Genomic DNA, 12,157 nt, shown 5'->3' on the forward strand with positions numbered 1-12,157 from the left:
GACTTGCGTTTCTTGTAATAATCAATCTCTAGGATGTCTTACAGAAAATATGTTTGAACGAGCAAGAACTACACCATATACATCATCTCACAATTACAATGAACAAGAATGATGAACACTCCTTCAGCTAATTGCGGTCGAGTAATTTTAGATACCGTGATGCAGTATCTAGTGCCATCCGCTATGTACTCATCAAGCCCTCGCCACGATCTTTCTCGGTCCAGAAGAAGAGCCAATGCAAGATCCAACAAGCTATAAGATTTTGCATTCCAAATGTATTTTCCTAAAGAAGAACACATCATGTACAAGATCAAATTATGACATCCAACTGTAGAAACAGCCAAAAGGTAAAGGACAATCCTATCAACCTCAAGGAATAGTTATAAATTAAACTCCATCACATATTTTGAATGAAACATTTATACATTTTTAGTAGATTAAAGCAAAGGGGAATAACAAAAATGATTAATAAGATAACCTCTCTGTCCAAAGAACGGTGAGAGAACTGATCAAACTGGCCTGATAAAGGTTGAGAATAAATTAAAGCATCATGAAGTATTGTAGAAAAATCTTAAACTGCTCCATTTTGTTTATAGGGTAGAAGCCATGTGTCTTCTAAAGAAAACAGATATCTGGAAATCAGTTTCTTAGAACTCAGGGAACAAACAGACCTTTAGAGAACTACCTTGCTTGTAAACCAGGGGCTGAGTATTATGCCTGGGCTAAACACATTAGCAAGAGTTACAAGCTGATTCTGAACCAATATTTTTACTGGAACTACAGAATTCAAGCCATGGTTGATATGCTGATTCTTAGTTCTTCATCTCTGGACGCACCACTGCCCACTCCACCTGTATCAACAAAGCAACAAGTTTGATACAAGTCACATCAGAATGAAGGAACTACTGAAAGGAACATTCAACTAACAAGGCAAAAGATGAAATTGTGGTAACACGTAATAATGCATTACAATGGTGATATCTAGGCCCAAGATTCTAGTTCACCAGTCTTCTATGCCGATGCAAGGACTGTCGTCAGCACTCTGTACCCAAAGTGGACCCTCTACTTCTAGCCATCAACAACAGCTGGCAGCATCTATCCAAGCTCTTTGCAAAAGCCCAAGACAAAAGCAGGCTGTTGATGGTACCCTCAAATTGACTCTTCAAAATGACTAAATACAATTGACTAAATCATTCGACAGTGAAGAGCTAAAAATTGCTGAATCAGCTTCAAGTCAAACAACAGAAGTGAAAAATTACAGGGAAAAGAAACAAAAAGGTGCATAAGATGGCAAAAACACATTATCAAACAACAAAATACAGCTATATAAAACATCGGGCATATATACTTCAGCATAATTGCAATAGAGTGAGTATGTAATGGTTTAAACATATAAAGCCAATAAAGCAACAAATATGGTAGTAAAGGAAGCAACAAATAAATTAAATAATCATTAAGTGTTGTAGAAAAATATGAACTTCATTTGTTTATAGGGTAGTAGCCATGTATCTTCTAAAGATAGAAGATATCTAGAAATCAATTTATCAAAACTCGAGAATAAACAGATCTTGCTTGTAAACCAGGGGTTGACTATACTTTGGGCTAAACACATTAGCAAGAGTTACAAGCTGATTCTGAACCAATATTTTTACTGGAACTACAGAATTCAAGCCATGGTTGATATGCCGATTCTTAGTTCTTCATCTCTGGACGCACCACTGCCCACTCCACCTGTATCAACAAAGCAACAAGTTTGATACAAGTCACATCAGAATGAAGGAACTACTGAAAGGAACATTCAACTAACAAGGCAAAAGATGAAATAGTGTATCCAAGTAACAGGTAATAATGCATTACATTGGTGATATCTAGGCTCAAGATTCTAGTTTCACCAGTCTTCTATCCCAATGCAAGGACTGTCATCAGCACTCTGTACCCAAAGTGGACCCCCTATTTCTAGCCAACAACAACAGCTGGCAGCATCTATCCAAGCTCTTTGCAAAAGCCCAAGACAAAAGCTGGCTGTTGATGGTACCCTCAAATTCACTCTTCAAAATGACTAAATACAATTGACTAAATCATTCGACAGTGAAGAGCTAAAAATTGCTGAATCAGCTTCAAGTCAAACAACAGAAGTGAAAAATTACAGGGAAAAGAAACAAAAAGGTGCATAAGATGGCAAAAACACATTATCAAACAACAAAATACAGCTATATAAAACATCGGGCATATATACTTCAGCATAATTGCAACAGAGTGAGTATGTAATGGTTTAGGTATTTTAAGCCAATAAAGCAACAAATATGGTAGTAAAGGAAGTGATTCAGATGCTTGTTTTCTACTGTTGGCAATGGAGCCTTGGTGATTGGCGAGTCCTTGATGCTACTAAAAAAGAAGTCTTCCCATGGTGCCGACATCAGACTCCCTATTCCTTCCTGGCCTTTCCGACCAGTTCTACCCAAACGACGTAGATACGGTTCTCTGTCTGCACAAACAGTCAATTTTCTCCTCCTCATCATCGACCTTGTATTCATCCTCCAAATCGCTATCAAATCGCCTCTTCGCTAGTTATCTCTGGAACTCCGAGACTTTCCTCACCCAATTCTTGAGATAAACTATCAAAATCATCAACCCCACTGCCTCCCCGAAGGCGCCTCATCCTTCGTCGGCCGCAAAGAATCACCTTTCCCACCCATGGACTTGTACATATCGCAAAGAGTCCGTCCTCGAATGACTGATCCAATCGATAAGCACCGCTTGGTCCTCGATCAAACTCTTCGCTTGCCGTGTGGCGCCCTTCGATCCCTACAAGCGGCCGTAGAAGGACCTGCCACCGAGGGAAGTATCTACCTTAGGATCAACCAAATACGTAGGAAGCAGCGGCGCAGCGGAAAAGGAGGAGCTCTTCGGTGGCGCGGCGCCTGTTTGGGTCGGGCAACAAAGAAATGGTGGCACCGAGGGCGATATTTTATGTCCACCGTTGTAGTCATTTATATCGGCCGTTACATCCAAGTATCGCAAATTTAACAACCATTATTAGAGAAAATAACGGTTTTATTATGCAATCCTCAGTCATATAAAAGAAAATTTTCCATAATAATAAAAACATTGCTCTTCTCAATTTCTTTTCCATAATATGTTGATTGCAGAAATCTAAAGGAGGGAAAATTTTAGTGCAAGAACTTTAGTTTAATTTTATTTAGATATGTATTTATTACATAGTAGGAACTAAAGGAACCAAATACATGTTGATCTTTGGCTATTCCCTTAGTGCTGCTAAAGAAACTTCACAACACATTTGAACATGCTGACATCTGTGACAAAATTTCTACCTTTACAACATGGAAAAGAAAAGGGCGAAAACATGATGTGATAAGCTAAGGAACATTGCTGGCTGGTTCAAGCATAAGATTACAACAGTTCAATACCTCCATACAATGAAGTTTACAGGTTTTGCAATCTACAAAGTTATGTGCAGACCTGCAACATGAACACAGGTTGTTCAACAACAGACTACTTTCACCAAATTTTCAACATTACTCCAAGTTATGCATCAATGATCTGTTTTCATTACAGAATCACTTCATGATGATGCAACACCTTCCTACAAAAACTGTGTACAGACACCAACATTTACCATATAAATTCTGAGAGAAGTTATGTGGAAAGGATATGCTGCAAAAGCAACTTGCATTCAACTTGTGGGGAAAAGTGGCTTCATTAAAGTCTTCATATTCTTCTTACTTGTGGAACAGCTGCCCAGTACAGTGTTCAAGGTTGAAACAGCTTCTGTAATGTACTTCCCTTTGTTCAGCATAATGCAACTTGCCCTGCAAAAGCAATGGAATATTTTTAATCGACTATAGGCCTCACATCTGTTTGATAAAGTTGAAACATATAGGAAAAAGTTGATGTCCTCCTCTTTGATGTTTTGGGGCACTTGGACAGAATAATAAATAGTTCTAGCTTTCCTCCTCTCCATTAATTTATGGACCTTAGTGATGCATTGTTTCACAAAAAATATGCCGTAACCTAAATGTTTAAGTTACAAGGTTCCTTCCTAATTGTCACAAACTTAGGGACCAAAGAAACAAATTTGACAATGATGATATTAACTCTACTATCATGCAATGCAATGATAAATAATATGGGCGGCGAACTGACAATATAATTTCTGGGTATTAACTCTACTATATGCAATGGCAGGGTTGTCATGTGATCAAAAGCATACTTTGAAATCACTGATCTAGGCCTTACTGCCTGCACACCGTGGCTTACTGCTTCAGAGGCATAGTGAAAAATATAGGATGTGTTCAGGTAAAACTTAAAACATATAGAACTTGTTGGTCTCACTATTGCTAAATGTTCCAGACAAGGTTTAGAAAAAGTGTGAGTATCATATTGGAACCGGCCTGGACTGGTAGGAACTGGTTGGTATAGCCTGGTATGTGTAGTATTCTGAGCCTTGGTTTCAAATCTCAGTGGACGATCATAAGCCTATTTTACCTCAACAACTGCACAAAAGGAATGATAGAAAACTGTGGTGCTCAACCTTACCTCATTCCACTTGCAACGTCAGTGATCTCAGCTCTAGTAGGAATGCCTGTTTTGGTTAGTGATTCAAGAACTTGGGTTGCCCATATAACAGGAACATGAGCAGCATTACAAATGGACAAGATCTCTTCCTGAATAGTAGCCATCTGATACCATCCACATTCCACTGCAAGATCTCCTCTAGCAATCATAACCCCGAAAGGGTTAGGAGACTGCATTGCCTGAAGCAGCAAGAGAGGCAGCCTATCAAAGGCACTTTGAGTTTCAATTTTCAGCACAATACCCAACTCTGAAAGCTTTCTTTTCTTCAGTTGTTGCTGGACAATCTCCATGTCATGTACATCTCTAATGAATGAAATGCCTACCATATCAGCATTAACAGCAATAAATTCAAGATCCACAAGATCCTTCGAGGTCAAGCCTTCAAAGTGTATCTCACTGTTGGGAATGTTTATTGATTTCTCAGAGCCTAGTTTTGAACCCTTTGGACTTGCACGAGTTATCGAGACAACTATTTCATTAATACTTGTTCCCTGAACAACTCCCCAGATCCTTCCATCATCAAAAGCTATAGGGTCTCCAGGTTTCACAGAATCAAAAAGACGACCAGAATTACATGTTACCTTTGCAGCACCACATGTGCTAGCTCCAATTTCATCAAATATTAAACTAGGTTCTCTAATAATAGTCAGCAAGTCCCCCACTCTCACCCTTATGAACTGATCTGCTGCAGGCACATTCACTACTTCTCCACAGGAAGACTTACCCTTCTTCTTCTGTATGCACAATTTGGTGCCTGAGCCAACATAAGCAGTCCGTGAACACTCTGCAATGAAGCCATAGCCACTAGAAGCAGAAAGTCTTTTAGAGACTTTGAGTGACCTTCGTCTACCCCTACAATCAACAAATTCGAGCACATTGCCTATCCCAATTTCATTAAAAAATCTACCACTTTCTACAAAAAGAGTTGCATCTACTGCTGAGGGAGTAGGAGGGGCACAACCTGGATGAGACAGCCAAACTTGAGCTGGAAACATGACATCACCTTTAGCATCCTTTTTAGGGGATAATTTCATAACTTGTGGACCAGAATTCATTGGTCCTGTCCTCAACTTTGGCCCAGCTAAATCCATAAGAACTCGACATGGTTTTTCCAACATTTGTGAGCAGTGCTTTGCAAGTCTAATGATTTTGCTCCAAATAGTTGGGTCATCATGTGCACAGTTGATGCGTATTACATTTGCGCCTGACTTGACGAGATCACTGAGCAAGGTTTCATTGTCAATTGCTTCTCTACCAACTGTCACCATTATGTTTATGTTTTTCTCATCTTGAGCAGGTCCAAATAGTGCTGCTTTGTTCATAGATGCCTTCTTTCTCATTGCACTTATGCCAAAATCTACATAGTTTTCACTCTCCTGAACATTATCATGGTGTATCACATCCAATGGCCATGTTTTGTGGTTCTTGTCATACGAATTGGGTTGTAGATTTTTTAGGAGTTTGATGGCTGCAGTAATACTTGCAAGAACATGGGAATTCGTCCGTTCCAAATCTACAAGGCCTGATGAATAAAGTTCTTGCTTAAGTTCGTCGACATCAAGTGAGTTTAATGCCAAATAATGAATCAAATTCGTGGCACTTTCCAAGTAGGATCTGCCAAAAAAATCAAGCTGTAGTATTAAACTGTGCATCACTATTTCTTGAAATCAAATGAAAACAAAAGTCTGATATCAAATGATGCACAAAGTGCAACAACTAAGGATAGTACCTGTGGCACTTATTTAAACGAGAAGCATTCCACTGTTCTGCAGCCAATACATGCAAGTATACAGCCCGTAACTTGCCAAGGCACACTTCATAGTTAAGTGGATACTCCAAGAACTTTTCGTTAGACATTGACAGCGCACCTGATACCTCATCTTCATTGAAATGTGACTCACTTGATCCCTCAGATGATTTTTTAATATCAAAATTGCCTCTAGATTTTTCTGTATCTGCATCTAGCATATCCTCATAAGATTTGCATCCTTTGCTTTCAAAGGCATCACTTTCTTGTAGCTTGGCAAACAGTATTGGGTACTTCAGGTTTGCCTTTGATAAGCATTGAAGTTTGTTTTCATGACCCCCAAAATTAACACTATTTACTATAGAATTAGAAATTGAGTTACAGTATTCTGTGCTTGATTTAGGATAAGCCAAAACTGAATGGTGGAGAGTTCCCTGAGAAAAGAAATAAAAAACCTTAGAGGCTTGGTTTCCAGAATATTACCATAATTTATTAGCAAGGACAACAAAAAACAACATTCTACTTATACATGTTATTTTCAGATGCTTTAAACAACAGAAAAAAAAGATCGAACCCCAACCCAAACCCAAACCCCAAGAAAAATAACTGAGGTACATCTAGTATTTTCTATGAAAGAATTGGCTTCATGCACTAGCTAATGAAGTTTTATACAGCATGTAGGAGCGAGCTATCTATCCAAGATATTCAAATTAAGAAGCCCAACAGATCTTACAGAAACAAATTCAGGCGCTTTTGAGTTTTTAGAAAAAAATGAAATGCTTGCTTCATCTCTAATTTAAGCCTCAAAGTACTTTGAGCCATACTTTCATTAACCTACTAAGCATTTTTTTATCAATTAAGTGTATCACAAGCTTGTCTCTTCAATATTATGAAATAAAGGTGTAGCAAACATATCACATTTAGGGGTATTTACAGCAGATAGCTGGCACTATGGAGGGCACTATGAGCCCATAACAGAACATTAACATTTAAATCCTATCAAAAGAAGTCAAGTAATTATAGCAAAGATCCAAAGAGCAAAGATTTAAAGTTTCCAAATGCTTCCAAAAATATGGGTTTAGGAAACATAAATGAAGCAAAGATCTCAAGACAAAAAATGTGTATTTAGAATGAATCATACATGATTTTGGTAAGGTCCCTTGCAGACAATTGACTGGGCTGAAAATTCAGAAACTGATGGAAGCTTCATCTAAATGTTTCTTTTCTGTTGCATGTAAAATGCAAACCAGTGTAGATCACAACTGAAAACACAAAAATAAGATTGTTCATAAGAACAAAGAATTCAAAAGTATTCAAGATACAACAGAAATCACTCTCTTTAAACTAAATACCTTAAACAGAAGTCTCTGACAAGCCAAGTTATATGATCAAAATGTACCTGCATGATCCACAATTCACTAGATTTTATCTTCTGATCTTAACCAGAAAAGCATGTGGAAGCAAAATGTTTCTATACAAGATGTTCAAGGAAATAACTTCAATGTCAAGCTTTCACATGTTGCAGTTAGGATCAGTGTTATATATACAGACACAAACCAGTCTTGGAATTTACATGCATATATGATGCTTTTGAGGGAAATGCAGGAGAATATGAAAGGTTTAACAGATCACTAATCATATACTTCCTTATGTCATTAACGTGTGAAGTATTATAAGTATATTAGGACTTTCAAAGTTGCATTCATGGTTCAGTATCTCGATACAACAGTAACTTTGGAGTTCTTATTTGTGAAGAATCAGCAAGACTGTTACTAAGGAATCAGCAGGACTGTATTCTCCTTACAGTTGCTCCAAGGATGCATATCCTCCCAGCAGTTCTCCTTCACAACACTCGATCTTCAATGAAGCCGTGAATGAACTCACAAAGGTTATCTAATACCACCTGATCTATAATTCACAATAAATAGCAAACAGAGCATTACAATTTCCACTATGAGTGGTAAAAATCCTCCTACATTTGTGATAGATACTAAACAAAATAGAAGTATGCTCTTTATAACTGGCAAGAATTTTCCAACATTGGAGACTTTGGTCTCATAGTAATCAACCATAGTCACAAGTTCATGACAAAGGAAAGAACTCATCACGTCTAAAAACTGTGGAACTATCAGAATGTAACTTATAGCCAGCACTACTAGCTTGTTTCAAGATCTCAACTTGACGATTTAAGAAATCATTAAAAGGAAATCAGATCCAAAAATTTATAATGAATTAAGCCAAAAAAAATCGAGTTTTGACATAGTTTGGACAAAAAAACCCAACAGTTTAAATATCTAATCTTGACTGAAACAGAAACTCACAACACGACAGTCATCCTCCCCTCCAAAACCATCATCCAGAAAGCTAATAGATCGGTCGACTAACAAATATCCCAAAATCTAAAACGATACGAAAAAGTAGTTTCACACCAGACACCAAAAAAAAAGGGGAAACAATCAATAGAAGGAACGGTGGAAGGATATCCCCAAAATTGATTCTTCGAAGGATATCTTTGATGCTACTAAAAAAAGAAGTTTTCCCATGGTGCGGACATCAGACTACCTATTCCTTCGTGGCCTTTCCTACCAGTTCAACCCAAACGATGTATATAGGGTTCTCTGTCTGCACAAACAGTCAATTTCCTCCTCCTCATCATCGACCTTGTATTCATCCTCCAAATCGCTATCAAACCGCCTCTTCGCTAGTTATCTCTGGAACTCCGAGACTTTCCTCACCCAATTCTCGAGATAAACTATCAAAATCATCAACCCCACTGCCTCCCCGAAGGCGCCTTATCCTTCGTCGGCCGCAAAGAATCACCTTTCCCACCCATGGACCAGTACCTATCGCAAAGAATCCGTCCTCGAATGACTGATCCAATCGATAAGCCCCGCTTGGTCCTCGATCAAACTCTTCGCTTGCCGTGTTGCGCCCTTCGACCCCTACAAGCGGCCGGAGAAGAACCTGGCACCGAGGGAAGTATCTACCTTGGGATCAACGGAATACGAAGGAAGCGGCGGCGCAGCGGGAAAGGAGGAGCTCTTCGGTGGCGCGGCTGCTGTTTGGGTCGGGCAACAAAGAAATGGTGGCACCGAGATCGGGTCGAGGGCGATATTTTATATCCACCGTTGTAGTCATTTATATCAGCCGTTATATCCAAGTATGGCGTCTTTCACATGTTGCGGTTCGGATCAGCGGTGTATATACACCCACAAACCGGACTTGGAATTTGAATGCATATATGACGCTTTTGAGGGAAACGCACGAGAATATGAAAGGTTTAACAGATCACTCACTAATCATATACTTCTTTATGTCATTAATGTGCGACGGCTCTTGGATTTGATACCGTGATACCATTGGACATAACGGTCCGTTTAATCACAATAACAACTGTTATTCTCGAATCAGTTCGAACCATCGAGCCACCCTCCAACTCCTGTCGAGATCGTCGTCGTTAATGGCGTCTATCGTCGCGAAAAGGGTAAGAATTCATTTTCACTTTTATTCCCCTCCAAATCTCTTCCCACAGGCCATAGCGTTGCCACTTTGGATCCGACCAGGAGCTCGTCCCCCATTGCCAGTGCCACCGAGCCCACGGTGGTGACGTCCCTGCCGGCGCCTGCTCTGGATCTGTGGATTCTGCTCGTCCTTTGATCTTATCACCCTTCCATTGGGTGCTTGATGTCGCTATCAAGGTTGCCTCATCCAAGAACCTATTTTTGTGTGATGTAGATGCGAATTGTTTTGTAGGGAGGAATGCTTGGTTCGGATGATCTTGTTAGGGATTCTGAATGGCCGGGGAGCAGTGCGAAGGAGCATGGCGGGCTTTATGTGGCGATCTTCGTTGATGGGCTTCCGCATTACTTTCTTGGGTACTGCTCAAGAGTTTAAATGTAAGTTTCTTCGAAGAAAGAAAACCCTGTTTCTTTGATATTATTAGGTTCAATCGAAGTTCTTAACCAAATATTCGCTCTTCCTGCCATAATCCCTCATCCACATTGTAGTAATTAAGATCGTGAAATGATTAATCAACTATAGTGGCTATCTACACTTTGAAAAATGATATCCTGACAGAATTTTGCTGCACATTTTATCTGTTCATTCATTGTATTTTTCTAATCGTAATCCGGATCATTGATTTTTAGGTTCTAATAGGCAGCATTCGATACCAATACGCTCGGTGGCATAGGAAGTTTAGAAAAATGCACACGAGCTTGCATTGAAGGAAGATGCTAAAGAATTGACAACGCAATAGCAGCACCCAAAATACAACATTTCACTTTTTGCATACAGACACAAATAAATAACTTGCTAGACTGCAGATGTTTGATAACATTTGATTGAGCTTCTTGCTTTAAATTGCTTCTCTTTTCTATATTTTCCTTCTGGAGATCATTGTATAGATGAAAAAACAATTATTAGTCGCAACGTCTGTGATGAGAACCAGCCAACATAATGACTTGGTTCAATTTGAGACTATCACAAATTTGTTGATGTATGCAAAAAGGTAGTAGATCGAGTACATAAAGGGTCAAGCATTGGTCAAATACATTAAAATTTATTTCTTTCAGTAATTTATATCTTAAAGATATGCATGTCAGAGTTGAGAGCTAGCAAAAGACAAGGCCGCCATGAACATATGGAAGCGATTGCTTGGAGGGCATTGATTCTCTGAATCACAGGTATATTCATTTGTTTCATTCAAAGAGGTTCTGGTTTCTGGAAACAAGTTTTAGATTGAAGGTTGTTTCCTTCTGGTTAATCTTTTTAGTAGCGAGATTATGTCAGTGATGTTATGCCTCTAAGATCTATGATAAAGTAAGGATTTCTGCTATGTCAACTCTACTTAACAAATGGGAAAACAAATTGTTATTCAAGTCAACAGAACAGAGGAAGCTGATTGACATTTGTCATGGAGGATAGGATGAGGAAGTCTGCTTTGGCTTGAAGGAGCATATGCAGACTTAATAGGCTAGAAAGCAAACAACTACAAGTTTCTGCAGACTCTCCTGTAACATTTTGATGTCTTTTACTTTAGGAAGGAAACACCAACAATTGCTTTAGGCTTGTATCGAAACACTGCATTACCAGCAACCAAAACCTCTCTTGACAGTGATAGGCTTCCCAGAGAAATAATCTTTACTTTTGCAGAATGAAAAACAAAATAAATTCTGTGTTCTTTTCAACCAAAAAAAAAATACAGAAATGATGCCAATCCAACAAGAACACAAAAACATAACAACATTTGCAGATTAATGGAGTAAAAAGTACACAGTTAAGAATATTACACAGATTAATTGAGTAAAGCTTCGGTAAATAAGAAATTCCATTACAAATTGATAAACTTAGATGCCATGGAAATTGATCTTGCTTGATTATGTCTCTGCAAGTAAAGGTGAAAACTTAATGTTTCTTTCTTAATTTTTTCCTCTGTAACTTTAAAGAGAACATCGCTCCTGGTTTTGGGCATCTAATCTACTTGTTTCCAAGCAAATAGATATATCTGCAGTTTATCACCTCATCCATGACAGCATGCTTGTAAAGCTGATGGGATACACCTTTGTTTTTTCCGGATCATCATGATTTCATGAATTGGATGCATTCAATGCTCTTTATGCTAATGAAATGATTTGATGTGTGACAAATCTCAAGTTGAGAAGTTTGTGGGTATGCCATAAATCACTGTCATGTTCGAAAACATTTCAAACCAATCTATCAACAAGTGAAGTTCCATTTTACTTTTCCTCTTGGAAGTTGGTGGATGTTGGAATTAAATTACCAATACCAAACAAAAGTCTATTCTCTATGGCA

At 38.6% G+C, this 12,157-nt stretch overlaps 1 protein-coding gene and 1 long non-coding RNA gene across 5 annotated transcripts; both read right to left on the reverse strand.

Annotated features, from left to right (window-relative positions):
- Window positions 1-125: 125 nt before the first annotated feature.
- LOC135642156 (uncharacterized) lies at window positions 126-2,597 on the reverse strand. The gene is made up of 3 exons (XR_010497882.1): window positions 971-2,597; window positions 686-851; window positions 126-283 (listed from the first exon to the last, which is right to left on the reverse strand). It is a non-coding gene; the product is annotated as an uncharacterized LOC135642156 (long non-coding RNA).
- Window positions 2,598-3,368: 771 nt separating this feature from the next.
- Window positions 3,369-9,459, reverse strand: LOC135583043 (plastidial pyruvate kinase 4, chloroplastic-like). 4 transcript variants are annotated; one of them, XM_065160151.1, is made up of 7 exons: window positions 9,331-9,459; window positions 8,148-8,251; window positions 7,696-7,742; window positions 7,485-7,605; window positions 6,326-6,777; window positions 4,558-6,210; window positions 3,369-3,830 (listed from the first exon to the last, which is right to left on the reverse strand). In XM_065160151.1, exons 4-7 carry the CDS (start codon window positions 7,551-7,553, stop codon window positions 3,695-3,697), a joined length of 2,310 nt encoding a protein of 769 aa, XP_065016223.1. In that variant the 5' UTR covers window positions 7,554-7,605; window positions 7,696-7,742; window positions 8,148-8,251; window positions 9,331-9,459; the 3' UTR covers window positions 3,369-3,694. The 4 variants fall into 4 exon arrangements, with proteins under 4 accessions (XP_065016223.1, XP_065016222.1, XP_065016221.1 ...); XM_065160150.1 differs by having other exon boundaries at window positions 8,906-9,438; XM_065160149.1 differs by lacking the exon at window positions 8,148-8,251 and having other exon boundaries at window positions 9,331-9,442.
- Window positions 9,460-12,157: the final 2,698 nt, after the last annotated feature.

The sequence above is a fragment of the Musa acuminata genome, chromosome BXJ3-7 (genome assembly GCF_036884655.1).
Source record: "Musa acuminata AAA Group cultivar baxijiao chromosome BXJ3-7, Cavendish_Baxijiao_AAA, whole genome shotgun sequence".
NCBI lineage: Eukaryota > Viridiplantae > Streptophyta > Magnoliopsida > Zingiberales > Musaceae > Musa > Musa acuminata.